Source organism: Columba livia, chromosome 5 (genome assembly GCF_036013475.1).
Source record: "Columba livia isolate bColLiv1 breed racing homer chromosome 5, bColLiv1.pat.W.v2, whole genome shotgun sequence".
Taxonomy (NCBI): domain Eukaryota; kingdom Metazoa; phylum Chordata; class Aves; order Columbiformes; family Columbidae; genus Columba; species Columba livia.
Window position 1 is genome coordinate 56,970,273 of NC_088606.1, and position 16,776 is coordinate 56,987,048.

The following is a 16,776-nucleotide window of genomic DNA, read 5'->3' on the forward strand; positions in this document are numbered from 1 at the left end:
ATACAAAACCTACAATTTTTCCTCATAACTGTTTGAAATATTACGCTATCAGGAATGCTTTTCCCACACCAAAGAAAAATTTACTAAATTGATTTCCTTCTTATGAAACTGAAAGCACAGAAGACATTACCTGCGAGTTTCAATTTATTTTTTGTTGAAGTGTTCAAAAAAAGTGCTTCTTCCTGACAATTATTTTTCACATAAATACAAGGAATGAAGATCACAAGATTTCACACATCTCCTGCACCAAATTTAACGTAGAAAAACCTGTTTTGAAAGTCTTAAAGCTTATGTGAAAGTGCATCCCAACTATTTTCAAGGTAACAATTACTAATCTGCCATAAAAGTTGCAGAATGATAAAACATGTTTCTATTTTTCCCTCCCTTTGATATTGCTAAGCAACATATAAAAGATATAGCTTGCTTGGACCTATATTAAAGAATCATAAAAACCACTAGTTTTCAATATACCTGGGTGTCTATTTGTATCCAAAGGAATCACAAATATTGTCACCAGCAATTTTAATAAATTACTATCTTATTTTTATAAAGAAATACAAGACACTTTAACTAATTAAGATGGTATTTCTAAGGAGATAAAAATGATAGATAATAATAAAACAAAAGGAAAAACAAAGATTTTTTTCAAGTTCAACATACTCTTTGTACATGTACACAATGCAAACTACTTATATAATGAAAAGAGAGGAAATAGCTAAAACATTTAATGACATTAAGCCATTTTTGTAAAACAATAAACAAGAAAGTCTGTTCTCTAAATAACAGTGCCATTTTCTGCACATAATAGATCAAATATTTTGGCTAACAACATATAACAGTCCATATATGTGTTAAATGTTTAAGCTTAAATAACAAAAATTACTGTTCCATTATAAACTGTGTATTTATTACATTTGCCAATTAAATATGTTCAGATTGAGCAAAGAAACGTACAATGACTTCAGTAAACTGCTAATTTCAGTAACACTTGCCTACACAACTAGCAGATTTTACTCTCTCTTGGACTTGAGGATGGAGCACAATTAACCCAGTTTTTAGAAAAAGTGATTTCTTAGTTTTAAGACCGTTTGTTACCTCTCTGTTTGCATTGCTGTTGTGCATTTTTGATAAACAGAAAAGGATGAGGATGCACAGCCCAGTTCTGAGGTCCAGATAGGCTGTTCTTCTATTACCAGGTTCTTGACAGTTTAGTTGTGTTTTTATTTCAGTAAGACCACCTTTTATTTGCAAGGGTTTCTCTAGACATCCTCAGGAATCATTTCAAGTGTTTACCAAAATGGTTATTATTTAGAGGATGTATTTGCTCTGGAAGAGCAGCAAACCACACATTCTTTCAAAAACTGTTATACATGTGTGGAGTTTAAATTTCACGCCATGTGATGTTCTAATAAAGCATATCTACAAAATACAGAAATGCTTACCAATTGCTAGGCCAATAGGGAGCAAAGACCCATTCTTTCAGCCTTTAGTTAAAATTCTAGTTGATAGAAGAAGCAAGATATACAGGCATGTGTATTAAATGTCACACAATGTTACTGCAGTCTTGTAAGAGTATTAGCTTATGAAATATATAATTTAGATACTTTTCACTTCAGTATTAATTATCACTGCATCTGACCAGTGCCAGGCACTGCTTCAACAATTTTACGAGTTAAGTCAATAGCATTTGGTATATGGCAACCTATTGGACACAAAATTAAGAATTGTATCCAATACAAAAGTTAAAGCATTAGTTATAATGTTGCATATATATATATAGAAAAGAATAAAATTAACAAATAAATTAATAAAGAATATTCAAATGTCTTCAAGAAGAAGCAGCTTAATCTAATGAAAGCGTAGGTTGTATTTCTTTGGATAATGACTTATTCAAAACCCTCAAGCAACTAACAGGACACATGTAAATTTTCTGAAGGCTTAAACGTTATATTACACCTTCAGACATGCAAACACAATTTTCCCATTTGTGCTTGCAGCTTGTCAGAAAATATGAAACAAGAAATATTAAAAACATTTAAAATTCCCAGTAGTTCTGGTAGTAATTTTCATCTTTCAAATTACTGAGCACAAGGAGCCGGCTCTTACTTCACCAAACATGGGGTTTTTATTATAATAACATGAACTGAAATTGTTCTCCAATGCAAACAGGACTAACCCTTCTACCCTTTCTGGCATCAGTATCGTTCATGACAAGACCGAATTTCAGGCACTCTCCCACAGAAATCTAAGATGATCCTCTCAAAAATACAGTGATATGGATGAACATATTTCAAATCCAACATGACAGAAATTATAGAGAATTTACAAATAATGAAAATCTCTTGAGTTTGAAAGATCATTTTTTCTCAGGTATTCCAAGAAAGGTAATTTATACCTTGTGTTGTTTCAGCAAAAAGAAAAAGCCTAGACAAAAAGTACAGCACCTATTCCTTTTTCTAGCTTGAGTGAGATTTATTTACCTAAATATGCATTGAAATACAAAATTGTAGGATATTAAAATCCTAAAATTACCAATATTTTGGGGGTTTGTGCTGCAGCTCAACCTACCTTTAGCATAATAAAACTTCCATTTAGATTGGCGTGTTAGAACACTAGCACTTCTAATGTTAAGAAAGACTGTCAAAGGAGATTTTGCACAACACAAAAGTAAGTGTTCAGGGTTGCTCCATGGTGCACTTGGCACAGCAGGTCAGAATTACACTAATACAAGATTCAACATCAGGAATCTCAGGAACTTGTAATCTCTGCGAACTTCTCATTCATCTACTGATCCCCAAAAAGTTTGTAATTTACATTAAAAGAAGAAATATCATTATCAGCATTCAGATAAATAATACTCCACTGTGCAGCAGTATTTATAGAAATATGAACCGTGAAAAAGTGACATAACATGATCCATTTGGAAGCAATCGGTATCTCCTGATATAATATGCAACCAGGTAGTCTGCTGCAAAAAGGAAAAGTATGTACAGGAGTCAAAAAAGAGGCCTGTCCTTTAAAAGATATTATATTTGCATAAGAAATAGTAGTGGAAAAAACTTTACACTCTATCTCACTCCCACCTTAACTATCTTCTTCTACTGAGTATATCAGTAAAGCTACCACAAGCAGATGCTAACACTGTAATTAATTCTCAGGACCCTTCTGTTTTCCTATAGGGGAAGAACATGAAATAGTTGGGTGAACTAAATCGAGCACCAAGCACACTCAGTTTGCTGATGGCAAATTGATTTTTTCACAGCAGGCATCACTACAATTTCAGACAAGCATTGCCTTAAAATACAGCATACATAACTCCTTATAACTTTGAACTATCTTCAACGCAACATCAGGATCAAAGAGCAATCAAGCCTTTAAAACTATTCTTAAAATAAAAAATGGGCACTTGACACCATGTTCTCCAGACAGAATAAAATAAAAATCCAACTCAAAAAGCTTGCTTGTGCAGCATTTAAGTTTACTAACAACATAACTGCCATGAACTGTTGCATGGCAACTTCTATATGATTTGCAAGCATTTCTTTAAAATGTTTTAAAGACCTGATGTCAGTTATAGATGAAAACCCATGCAATCCCTGTTACTTTTTTTCCAAATGGCTTGTCACAGCGGTGCTCCTCTGATGATGAGGCACAGAGGATGGCTGGCTTAGCAGCACAACAGAACATGCAGAAACATTCTCTCCAGGGTCTGACAGGCAGGTAGGTTGTTCCTCTGTATCCTTCAGGAAGTTTGTCATGAGGATGGATGCAGTAATACAGAAATACCCCAAAAAGTGAACTCTGAGCAATGCTACTCACACAGTCCAAACCCAACCAATTTTCAACTCATCCCACCAGAAGGTCCTCTACAACCTATAGCACCACCTGATTCAATGCAGGAGGCCGGGAGGAGTCTGGGCAGGATAAATGAGATGTGTGATTGTACTGGGCAATGTAGAAAACTGTATTGCCCAAAACTGATGCTGAATTTGTTAAAGTAGAAGGGCAAACATGTTAATTACTCATTCAGGTTCTAATTCGGGTTCAGCAGTGACTAAAATTGTTCAAGTAGCAAACAGTTTATGTTGAATACATGTTCAAGGAAAAAAAAAATTCAAGGTAATACTTCCTCTAGGTTCAGTGGAATTAGCCATAGTTAAATGAAAACCAGTGGGAAAAATGCTGCCTTGTTTACTGTTTTTCTTCTAACCTTTCTGATAGGGTTATGTGGTCTCTACTTAATGAGAATTTTTAGTTGAAAGCTCAGTCTTTAAATGCTTTCCAGCTTGCTGCCAGAAATTATGCTGAACTCTGTACAGCAAGAGGAATTATCAATTTATCTTTCTCCTCTGTTCACTCCTGCCAGATATTACCAGCCCTCTCTCTTTCTGTCCTACTCATCCCATGGAGCATTATTTCACGTGTGCCAAAACTCTTCCCATCAAGCACCTCCCATTCCCTCCTGCATTCCCACTCTGCCTTTCCTTCCTCTCATCCAGGACTGGGCTGCACATTCACAGGATCCAGACAGGCTTTTCAGTGCTGCTTTTATTCCAGCTCCTTCCTCAGCTGTCTCTGAACGTTTTTTTCCAAGTGCTTCACTGCTTTCCATTCCATTTCCCCGTCTTGATATTCTCCCCTTCCCTCTAGCAGAGGAGGCCTGAAGGTCTCTAAAAGCATCCTAATTCCAATCCCAATGGGAGATATCAGAGGTATTGGTCATCTTTACTGTGCCAACCTAAACTTGAACCTGCAAAGGTTTAGTAGAGCCCTGTCTCACACCCAAACTAGTGACAGGTAGTAGACACATTTCTAATGATCAGCTCTAGTGATCTGACCAACCTATAACGGCAGAGTTGAATTCAGCTGTGAACCTAATATTTGAAACAGTCTTATAAGTAAAACAAAAGTATTTAGTTTAAGTGACCCAAATTAGGACAGCGTCAGATTACAACTGAGTTTTTGTAACTACAGGAATTTTTAATTTTTTCACGGTTGACATTAAAAAAATATTTGTGAACTAAAAGAGTTTTAGATGGCTTGTTTTGTTCATTTTAACTCAAGTCAATTATTCTCTATACTTTAGTGGTTTTTAAAAATGCAAACTTGATGGACAAAATATGTCAATACAGAGAAATTCATTCTTTTTTCGATGAGAAGTAGTTCAGTGAAATATTTATCGGTATGTGAAAACTCAAAGAACAAATGCAGCTAATAAATTACAACCAGGGTTTCCCCAGTTACACTTACTTCAGATGATGAAACAAAACATTTTTTTTAATAGGCTGTTCCTTGTTGCTTTCTATATAGTGCTGCATTCCCTGTGAGATTTAAAATGATAAGTAACTGGAAATTAGGAAGAGAATTAGTCCATTATTCTGTAGCAATGACACAATGATTAATTATATTAGTTTACTGTCCCTTCTGCTTTAAAACCCTGCAGTCATAAAATGAGTTTTGTTCAATATTCCAGAAGGGATATGAGAATTAAATTTATACAATTTAACAAATTCCTGCAGGAAAGCTGTACTCATCTAAGATAGTAGATGGATGAATCCTCTAATTTACAATAACACGCAGATGGCATACCCCTTACTGAGCAATGCACAGATAAGGAAGCTTCCCAAATGAATCAAAAAAAGGCTGTGAAGAGACATGAGTGGAAATAGAGCAGGCAAGTCTGAGCTTGTGTGCCCTCCTGGAAAGAACTCAAAAAGTTTTTACTATAATTCTATCTATGTCTAATAATTACACTTGCTTCTACCTAGTTCTTATTAAACCACCTAATACTTTAACACTGTAAGCATTTTCTAGCCCCTACTGAACATGAAATAAATGAATGGCTACTGTGGTCTATGGGAGGCAGATGGAGGTTTAAAGTCACTGCCATGACAATACAAACCCCTGCACCTTCTCTGTCTCTGGTAATAACGTCGTTTGGGAAGAGTATCTTACTTTTGAGGAACAATGTTTCTGCCACATTTTCAATGTTGGAAAATACCCAAATGCGATCCTACCTTCTCACTGTATGCCTTTTGTATGACATTATTACATGAATCAAAATCTTGGCTTTTACTTAGCTGATTTTTTTTTCTCTCCAGAATTATGAATAATATCACAGTTCTGGAAAATGAAATACATATTTTAGCCACAAAACAGCTATGGCAACAGAAGCAAGACACTGCAGCTGACCTTTGTGCCTTAGTCCTGACAGGAACACTGTTTTCAAGTTTTAGAGTATCAAAATAAACTGATTGCAAAGCATTACTTCCATGCTTAAATAAATAATACAAAACAAAACAAAGCTGCTATGTAAAGAATGCAGGGGCTTTATAGAATCAGGGTCTACACAATTATGAAGTAGGTTTGATCAAAGAAATTGAATGTTTGTACTGCAATATAATCAGGACATAGCCACATTCTTGGGAAAGAGGAAGAAAGAAGCAGTAAAGTTGAAGGACGTATTTATGGCTTGATTTAGTAAATTGGCACTTCATCTCACCAATATGCTGTATTTCAGTAAAGTAACTCTTAGATAACCTTTTCTGTAATCTCTGGATAAACTGGATTATTATGGGCAAACAAAGAAAGTTAGCAATACACGTTACCTAAGAATACTTTTAATATCAAAATTAAACCCTGTACTTTATTGCAAATTCAGTTCATAATGAAATCAGACATACTGTTAAATATGAGAGAATACCAAAGTCTTCGGCTACTAAGCCAGGAAAGTCTAGATGGTTAAAATCTAGTCATTCGAAGATAAATTAACTTTGCATTTTTCAACTCGTTCAATTTGTGTGACACACATAAATCACCTTTGACGTGTAAATAAACTCAGACTCATACAAAAAAAATCCACCACGGCAAGGGGAGCAGCGAGTCGTGTGGTGTCTGTGAGCATGGAGCCGGGACCCTGCAGAGGGGCTGGCAGGGGTGGGGGTCCTGCTGACACGGGGAGCGAGGAAAGGAAGGCAACGGACCCTCATGGCCTCATCTGAACCTCAGCGGGGCTGGAGAACAGGGTGTTCCTCCTCATGGAGGGCACCCTCCTGGGACGTGGCTGCACCCCTGCTGGCGTTTCAGAGGGCAGACGAACAGACACAGTATTATAAGGCTGCTGGAGGAAAAACAAAATTCCTGCTTTGCTAAGCAGTCCGTGACAATGGTTTCCATGAGGTTCTCTCGACACAAGCAGTATGTTGTTTTAAACCTTGAATGCCATAGGACAGGAAAAAAATAGAGGGGTGAGGCAAAGAGAATGCTGAACAGATAGGGGAAGAAAAGGGAAAACTGCTCTATTAACTTATTGGACTAAAGCAGATGTATAATCTTAGAAAAGTATCTGAATGCAAGTCAAACTGAGCAGAATCACTTCAAGATACTTTTTTTTTTCCCCTTGCCTGGACTTCTGTTACATTTTAAGAGTCTGGCATCTCCTTCCAAAACCAGTATTGACTCCTCTGATTTACTTCAGTAAGAACTGGTCCTAAAGTTGAGAAATTTTGAAAGGTGGGCTTAAAAACTTTCTCCACAACTATTGCTGTCACTATATTAAACAGGCCTTTGAAACCAATATTGTTCAAATAGATAGGGCACATTGCCAGAGTTTAATATGAGACCTCTGATATTTGCATATTTAGTAACTGAGGTTTTAAGGACTAATGTAATAAAAGGATCAGTTACTCCAGGTAAATTATTATGCATGCCTTGTATGCCAGTGTAGTTGTCATTATTTATTCCCCGAAGAAAAATTATTAATTTCCTAAACATAAAGACATGGGTATGCATTCATCAGTGCTGGAATAATCCGAAAGTAAGTGAAATTGGCTCCTGTCACAATTTAGGGACAAAATGTTTTTCTCCCCACTTTGGGTACAATTTTGTGGCATTCCCACAATGCCACACTAAACTTTGAGCACTTGTGCTGTCCTTTCTCTAGGGGTACTGAATTTTTTCTTACACGGAGTGAGCCTTGGGTTGGAAGCCCCAGTTAAAATCTTCATTTTACCTGGGCACAGAACCTCCAGTTCTGTTCCTACTGATGCCACTAACTGTGACCAGGAGTAGTGGTGCTAAGAGAGCTTTCTCAAAGGCTTTTTTAATTAAAAACAAGGCCTTCCAGACACACACACAAAAAAAAGAATGGATAATAAGTATATTTAGATTCCTCAATATCTGTTATCCCTAAGAGTTTTGGAAGAACCCTATTACTTAAACCATCTCTGTCTTGTCCTTTCAGGCATCCTTTCCAGATGACTTCAGTTTCAGCCTGAGAAAAAATACATCACAGCAAGTGGAGCCCAAGGTGACAGTGAGTGACTTAGGTATGTCTGAGAACGGCCACTTCCAGTAGAAGAGGTCACACATAACATGCCAGCTACAGAAGAAAAATTGCTGTTTGACCACTGTGGCTTGTGAATCAAGAGCAACTCTGACTCTTCTAAGATACCTACATTGCAGATTCATGTTCCAATCTGCAGCTGCCAACAAGTGCATTATTTCTGGCACGCTGTCCTGCCGCAGGAAAGCAGCCATGGGCCAGCTCACACAGACACCCAACAGTCACCTGGGGTAAGGGCGAGAGGGTGGCTGAGAACAAAAATATGTAATCTAAGCAAATGCAGGTCTGTTTTCAGTGGGTTTTGCCCCATTGTCTGCAGCTAGCTGTCTGACTGGCTAACTGTCTTTTTGGGTCTATTAGAGCAGGATTGCTCTTCTCAAAGTAATTGCGCACATACAATGTGCAGATTCTTTATAACCAGAAGTAATCCCCCTATTCGGATTTGAGAGGTTTTAATCTAACCTTTTCTAGCCCTTCTGGTGGTTGCTCCCAGCCTGCTCATGCTGTAACTTACCTTCATTGTGTCTGGGTTGAGCTGACCTGGCTTGTTCACTGTCTCATACAGGTCCATCGTTTGTTTATTCCACCGGTAGCCTGTACAGAGGAGACATGCTGAATTGTCTTGGTGTTCCTTCCACCGAAAGGTTCAAGTTGAAATTGTCTGTGTTCCTTGCCAGGAAACTCATGACCAATGAAAGTAAATAGTCCTGTCAAAGAAAGGGCATCAGTTAATAAGAGAATAACCATTCACTATTACAAAAAGAATGACAATAGTGAGGCTAAAAGACAAAACAAATCAAATTCTCACAGAGAAAATGATACTTTCTCATGCTACATTGCATTTTTTGATTCAAAATGTTAAGTACAAGTAAGAGCTTCGTATGAAGAAAGGAACCACTGTGAAAGCTGCTGCGCTCCTCTCAGTCAGCACAAGACAATCTTGACCTTCATGCCATAGTATTAAGCCAAAGTTCTTGAAAGGAGGCATTGTTTCAAAGGACAGCTGTTTTTTCAAGGGTGAGAAAGGCCTGCTAAGGACTAGGTTGGAACCCCTGAGGTCACATTATGTTTGACATGTGAGACCTAAACTTCTTTATCTGAAAGGGGAATTTTAGAAAGCTCTCATTCTTCTGTGCCACTTAGCTGTGCTTTGAGCAGAATCCACCATGTGTATTAATGGGAAAAGCTTTAGATATGGCCTTAGTTATCCTTGTTATTTATCTCAATATTTATATTGTGATGCATGAGTATACACGCTTTCTCTCCTTAGGGCCTGCAGAAATTTGGTTTTTTCTCAGATAGGTATGGCATCAAATATGCAGTAGATAAAGTACCACCAGCCCCCCTCCCCAGTTGTAATACCAGAGGAAACAGTCACCAGAGATGTAAAATGATGTTGTTTATCACATAGTAACATGATTCTAGTAAGAACACACATGCAGATGCACAGAAATTTTTACCTCCTTCACATTGAGAGCGTAACAAGATTATCAAGTGCCAGTACTTTTAACAAATTACTGTGACAGTGACAATGTGACATTAAGAGCTGCTGTGTCACTAACAATGGGTGAAATTCAGGAAGCATTATTTGGACAGAAACACACAACAGTGAATGCTCATCTAAATCTTTTCAGACAACCTGACTTTTCAAATCTTGTAAAGTGCTCCACTTGTATTAATTTCTCAATGCAGGTTCATTCGGGGGGGGGGAAAGGGGAGGGGAATGTCATAGCAAAGGGCAAATTTTAGCAGCACACAAAAATTGCAAAATCTTGGCCTGCACTTTCGACATTAATTTCACCATCCCTTTAGTGACTGGGATCCTTGAGCTCCATCTACTGGCACCGCATCCCCTGCAGCAGCGTTCGCCCAGACACACCGCACAACAGGAGTGGCAACAGCAGGTGGAATTGCAAGTTTAAAGTGATCCCCTTTGGGAAGTTGCTGCTGCAGCTTCAGAAGATCCCCTATGAAGTGACAATACCGCCTGGTCACCATGTTCAACCTCTGACAGCCGGAGTGCACAGTGACAAAGGCACACATAGGTACCCGACCCATGGGAGCTGATACATGAAAGATTCACGTAGGTATCTACAGGACAGACAGAGCATGTCATCTTCATTTGGCTGTTAAAAGTCCCAAATACCTTCAAATGAGCTCAAAAATCACTGCGACTCCACAGAGACTTTCAAGTGATATGGTACATGGGGACGTTTCAAAAGGCACAAGTAGCCTGAGTTTGGAAAACTTGGTTGTGCCCAGATTGTCAAATTCTTGCGAGCAACACTTTTAAAAAGTGTGCAATACCAAATATTTTAACACTAATGTCCCTTAGATGGTTATGGATAAGTGCTAAAAAACACACAACTAGACAAGTTCTCTCAGTCCAATTTCCCACCTCCATCCCCCATTAATGTCTCAAATCGGTTTCTTTTTCGGCTCTAGAAGCACAGTGGTTTCAGACTCAGTCCTGCCACGGTGGAAAATGGCCTTTCAAAGTCCTTCACTGAACTGTTCACCAAGTTACCACAGGTGAGAATCTGGTCAAATAACCTCATAACAGCCAGGCCATAATGGTAAGGCTTATTTGTGTATCTTCTTAATGATCATTCAGTTTACAGCTATTTACAAAGCTCTTTTTACATCCAACAGCTTTGATGCAACTCTATGTATTTTTAAGAAATATTACGTTTGCTTATTGTTAATATCTATTTATATGGCTGCAGCTTTTTTTTAGAAATGTGGCTGTTGTGTATTTTCCATAATAGGTGCATAAGGCTTAGACTTTCAGAAAATCCTGCTGGTTTGATACTGATCCATATACAAATAAAGCTCATTTAACAAGTGCTTTCAGCTTGTTTTTTTCATATATTTTTACACATATTTAAATTTAAGCACTATTCTTTTCTAGAAAGAAAATAAAGAGGGAAATTAATTTCCCTCTTACCCCATAATACCAGATTGAGTGCGCTATCAAGAGATATATAAGCACTAACTGTTTTCTACTGGATGCTTAAGGGAAACAGATGGGTGTAATTATGGCTTTATGGAGGTCTTACCTAAAACGCTTATGCTCAGCTGCCACATTACAGTTTGATTCTTGGTTATAAGTACATATATTAGTCTTTGTAAAGGTCTGTACAGATTTTAAACAAAAGGGGAACATAGAGCTTTGTAACTAATTCACAGAGAAAGACAGAAGGCACAACAATACTGGAACCTCCAGTACCTAAAGAAGGAGAGTGCTCGTTGCTTAAAATGACTAAAATGATACTGCAAATCAGCAGAGGGAGCCCACTGCCTGGTTGTAGAAGGACCAGATCTGCTGCTGCCATACAGTCAGCCCAGCAGCCTGGGTGCCACATCTTTACACCACTTTACCACCGGGTGGTGAATCTCGCCTTACCGGAGAGGAACAGGTTGCTTCTTTGTGTCATTTGTTCTACAGGGAGTACTAGGAAAACCTGAGCTTTGCTGCATCCAAGTTTACTGACCCATCCAGGCTGTGCCACCACCTCTGGAAGTGATAGGTACCTAACTGCTTTTGAGGAATGTGAGAAAACACTCATTTGGTTGCAAAAGCTAACTTTTTTTTTATGTCTCACTCAGTTATCTTCATCTCTTCTCACCCCTTTAAAACTGCATAAGAACTTTATCTTTTCATAAGTGCTGCAGAAGCAACTTTGCTTAAGTGAGTGGGGATAGTTACACACAGAACTTAAATTCTCTGACAAAACCAGCAATAAAACTACTGCAATGGAACCCCCATGGTATTGTCCTTCTGTGTTTTGTTCTTGGATGATGAGACATTGTAAAGCAAAGGAGAAAGCAGCTAATTATCATGATGCATTTTAAAATCTGAACTGCAGTTTTGACAGGTAAAGCCATACAAACACAAAAGTCTGTGTGATTTTGGATCTCTACTTCCAGAACCATTATTTTTTCCACAGGAATTACAAGAAAACATGTATAAGGTTGAAAGTCCTTCTATCCCCAGCTCAGAGAGCCTTTTCCTTATGAGAACTGTTCCTCTGTTTCTCATCCTTCACAACGGGGAGTTTGAAGGCTAAACTATCTCTGAGTGACCTCAGTTAAATCAATCAGTCTTCAATGCATTTACAAGTATTCTTGAGGGAACAATTTTATCAGCTAATCATTTAATTACAAACTGCTGAATTAATAATGCAGGAGAACTTAAATTGAGAAGGATGTTATAGGACTGACAGCTAGGAAGAGGTGAGGCAACCAATGGAAATTTGTTTGTAAAGTGAACATACATTATTTGGAAGCGGTAAAATCCAATAAATGCAGAATCAGATTTATTCTCTTGGTGTCTTCCCTTCTCTAGCCAGAGGATTAGAAGGCTGAGTTCTGTGGCTAGAAATATGCGCAGATATTTACAGTGCTTCCTAAGTAGGACTAATTAAAAGGAGGGAAATAATATATTCATCTTCCATTAAATATCCTTCTGCTATATAAATCATCTAGATAGCAGATGAAGGGTGTTCTGGAGTGACTCTTTTCCCAGCTCTGGGGCTGAATGTCTCCAGGGTGCTCCCAGCTCTCCAGCACGTGTCCAGAGCGCCTGCCTCTCCCCAGCCCCAGGGATGACAGTCCCATGGCACTGGCTCAGCCTGGCATGACGCAACACAACACAGCCTAGCGAGCTGGGAAGAGCTTTGAACATGATGCAAGAGCTGTGAACAAGCAGTGAGCCTAAAAAGATCATTGCTGTGATTTCCTTGTCCAGCAGGCTCATGCCAATCCGTAGTGCTGGCACTATAGAGGTTTTTGTGGTCTTTAAAAGAACAAAAGTAGGGATGAAGACTTTTGTTTTTCTCAAATTGTATGGAACAGTACTTCTGGGGAACCTTTATGAGGTTTGTTCTCTGGATAAAACCCATCATGTTCATAGTATCCCTGAGATAACATCACTCAGCCAAAGATAGTTGTTACAGTGTCCACATTGGCCAGGCCACTGCAACTGCTCCCATGCTGTAAGGCAGTGGTACGTTTGCAGCAGAAGACTGAGCATTGCCCCATTCCCCTGCATGGGATAAACTTCCCTGCAGGTATAAAAAGGTTTGTGTGATTCTCAACACCACACTAGGACCAAAGATGCTCACCTCAAGCACTGTTTGCACCATGCTGCCAGAGCCAAATCCTCTCCTCCATAAGGAACGGTTTTAGCTGTGCATCCCAAACCCAGAGTGTCTCACAATACTTGAATTTCACACTGCTAGATGATAATCCTGCAACCAGGCCCAAGGGCTATGTTCAATTTTCACTTCTGCCACTCACTTGTTCCAGTAGCTTATCATGCTGTTTTTCATAGATATAAATGGGAAATATTTATAAGTACATCACAAATACGGACAAGAGACAGTTTACCAATGTTTCTAAAGTCCCCAGAGACCATGGGGGAAAAGAAACAGAGGTGTGTCCAGTGTTTGCTTAAAGCACTGAATTTTTTCATGTTATTTCTCATAAACTGAAGCCTACCTGTATGTGTTAATATACTGCACTGCAGATGCCTGAGGTATTTACAATTGTGTGTAAGATGCAGCACAGATCTTGGGTAGGATGTAAGGATGAATTTTGAATTGATTTTCACTTTATCTAATCTCTATATTGTTTCTTTATTATTAGCCAGATATCCTACAAGGCTTTTGTTTGATTTCTGTGATTTACAGAAGACTTTTGCATAGTGTGCTGGTTATACAGCTATCATCCCTTTCTATTAATATGTTCGTTATTAGTGTTGTATGAGCGTTTTCTGTTTGCTGTCTGACTGCAGAAGAGAACCACTTAGCTTGGCCCAGTGATCTGTAAACTCAGAAATGTTGCACTGTGCACCACAGACTACTCAATGTGGTATAGACACATGCATAAACTGTTTCCTTGACTTAAATTTGCCTGTTTCAATGCTGTTGCAAGAAACATTAAAAGTGTAGTGAACAGCAAAAATGTCATTATTTATAGAATGAACATACTGACTTACAAATTACCATGTGATCCAGAAATGAAAACATAAAATATACCACCACTCCAACACCCTAACTTTCTGACTACAACACAGTTTATCTGTTTTGCTTTCAATGTCTGAAGATAGCACTGTTCTGCTGCATTTCCATCATCACGCTATGCTGACATTTGCTGCGCCCAGTATAAAACCAGATTAAGTTGGATGAGTTTCTACTACATCAATATCCAAAACACTATTAGGGTGCTGTGTTTGTTCATGCAGCTAGGAGAGAAGTTCAGCCCAGCGCAGGCAGTCAGCACAAGACCTGGAAACCAGCTAAACCTATAATGTCTGTCCACAGGAGCAAATCTCACCATTTCAGAGGTACAATTCAAACATTAGCTCAGATCTGAATAATTTACAATGTTTTTGCTGTAAATTTCCCAGAAGGTGTCTCATGACTTCCCTGTTTGTTCCATACCTGCACTACATTAAGAAACTCTAATAAGTCTACTGTAAAAAATGAAATCACAGAATCACAGAAAGTTAGGGATTAGAAGGGAACTCAAAAGATCATCCAGTCCAATCCCCCTGCCAGAGCAGGAACACCCAGATGAGGTTACACAGGAAGGTGTCCAGGCGGATTTCGAATGTCTCCAGAGAAGGGGACTCCACAACCCACCTGGGTAGCCTGTTCCAGTGTTTGTCACCCTCACTGTGAAGAAGTTTCCCCTCATATTTCCCCTCACAACAGGAACACCTGTTGTGTTCCAGTTTGAACCCATTGCTCCTTGTCATACCATTGGTTGTCACTGAGAAGAGCCTGGCTTCATGTCCTCATGACACTCACCCTTTACATATTCATAAACATTAATGAGATTAACCCTCAGTCTCCTCCAAGCTAAAGAGACCCAGCTCTCTCAGCCTTCCCTCATAAGGGAGATGCTCCACTCCCTTCATCATCTTCGTGGCTCTGTGCTGGACTCTCTCCAGCAGTTCCCTGTCCTTCTTGAACTGAGGGGCCCAGAACTGGACACAATATTCCAGATGTGGTCTCACCAGGGCAGAGTAGAGGGGAAGGAAAATCTCTCTCAACCTACTAACCACCCCACTTCTAATACACCCCAGGATGCCATTGGCCTTCCTGGCCACAAAGGCACAGTGCTGGCTCATGGTCATCCTGCTGTCCACCAGGACTCCCAGGTCTCTTTCCCCTACACTGCTCTCTAAGAGGTCGTTCCCCAACTTAAACTGGAATCTGGGGTTGGTCCTACCCCGATGCAAGACTCTACACTTGCCCCTGTGTTCATTAATTTTCTCCCCGCCCAACTCTCCAGCCTGTCCAGGTCTCGCTGGATGGCAGCACAGCCTTCGGTGTGTCAGCCACTCCTCACGGTTTGATGTCATCAGCAAACTTGCTGCCAGTGCACTTTATTCCCTCATCCAAATAACTGATTAATATATTGAATAGTACTGGTCCCAGTACCGACCTTTGAGGGACTCCACTAGATACAGGCCTCCAACTGGACTCTGCCCCATTGACCATGAATCTCTGGCTTCTTTCCTTCAGTCCAAAATAGCACCAACACATCTTCCTGGAGCAGGATATCACAGAATACAGAATAAATACTGAATTTATAAGAGATGTAAGAACCATTCCTGCTCATAGTAACCTCACCAGAAGCAAGAGCAGGCTAATAAGCAAACAAGGAAAAATATTCAAGCATGTTTCATTTCCTGTTCAAATGTCAGTGTATAAAAATATTTTTTTCCATCTAAAGTGAACTTACAACTGTTAATGAGAAAAAATGTCAAAAAGTCATTCCAGTGTAGTAAGGAATCAGGTGCATCAGGTAAGGAAGGAATAGTGGAGTAAAGGACAGATATATCATTTCAGCACAGACCATCTAGGAACACAGCATTGATGTTGTGGCTAAAATAAGTGGTATCTATACCATCTGCACTGAAAACCTGGATTCCCTCACCGACTTTCACAACAAATTTAATAAGCATTGCGTCAGTATCAGACTGCCTCTGGAACACTTCTGTACTGACACAATTGTCTGAGGTGCTACAATCAAGTTTAAGGATAGTACCTTACAAACTTACATCCACAGCACAACAATAAATCAGTGTTGCTACTTCCATAAAACCCGTAACCATCTCAGACACTCTCCGAAAGCAGTGAAATACTCCTTCAGACACTAACCAATTTGCTCTTGGAAAAACACTTGCATGTCTTATCTCCTTAACCTAAAAAGGACTTTTCTACAGAAAAAATACACTATGAGATAGAATTTACAGGGAATCTGTTACCAATTACATCCTATGCAGGAAGAAGTTATCTGAAGTGTATCTTTCAAGAACCTCTTTTCAGACACCTGGAACGAAAACGGAGCAAGTGGAGTTAGCCATTTGTCAATAAATTTGAACTTTGCAATTTCTCATCTCCACAGGAAATATTCCC

General features: G+C 39.0%; 1 protein-coding gene across 1 annotated transcript in view; it reads right to left on the reverse strand.

Annotated features, from left to right (window-relative positions):
* The window catches only part of STK33 (serine/threonine kinase 33), a 49,607-nt gene extending 39,265 nt beyond the window's left edge, over positions 1-10,342 (reverse strand). The window contains 1 exon segment of the mRNA XM_065066502.1: positions 10,146-10,342. Within this exon segment, the coding sequence (XP_064922574.1) occupies positions 10,146-10,342 (197 nt within the window).
* Positions 10,343-16,776: the final 6,434 nt, after the last annotated feature.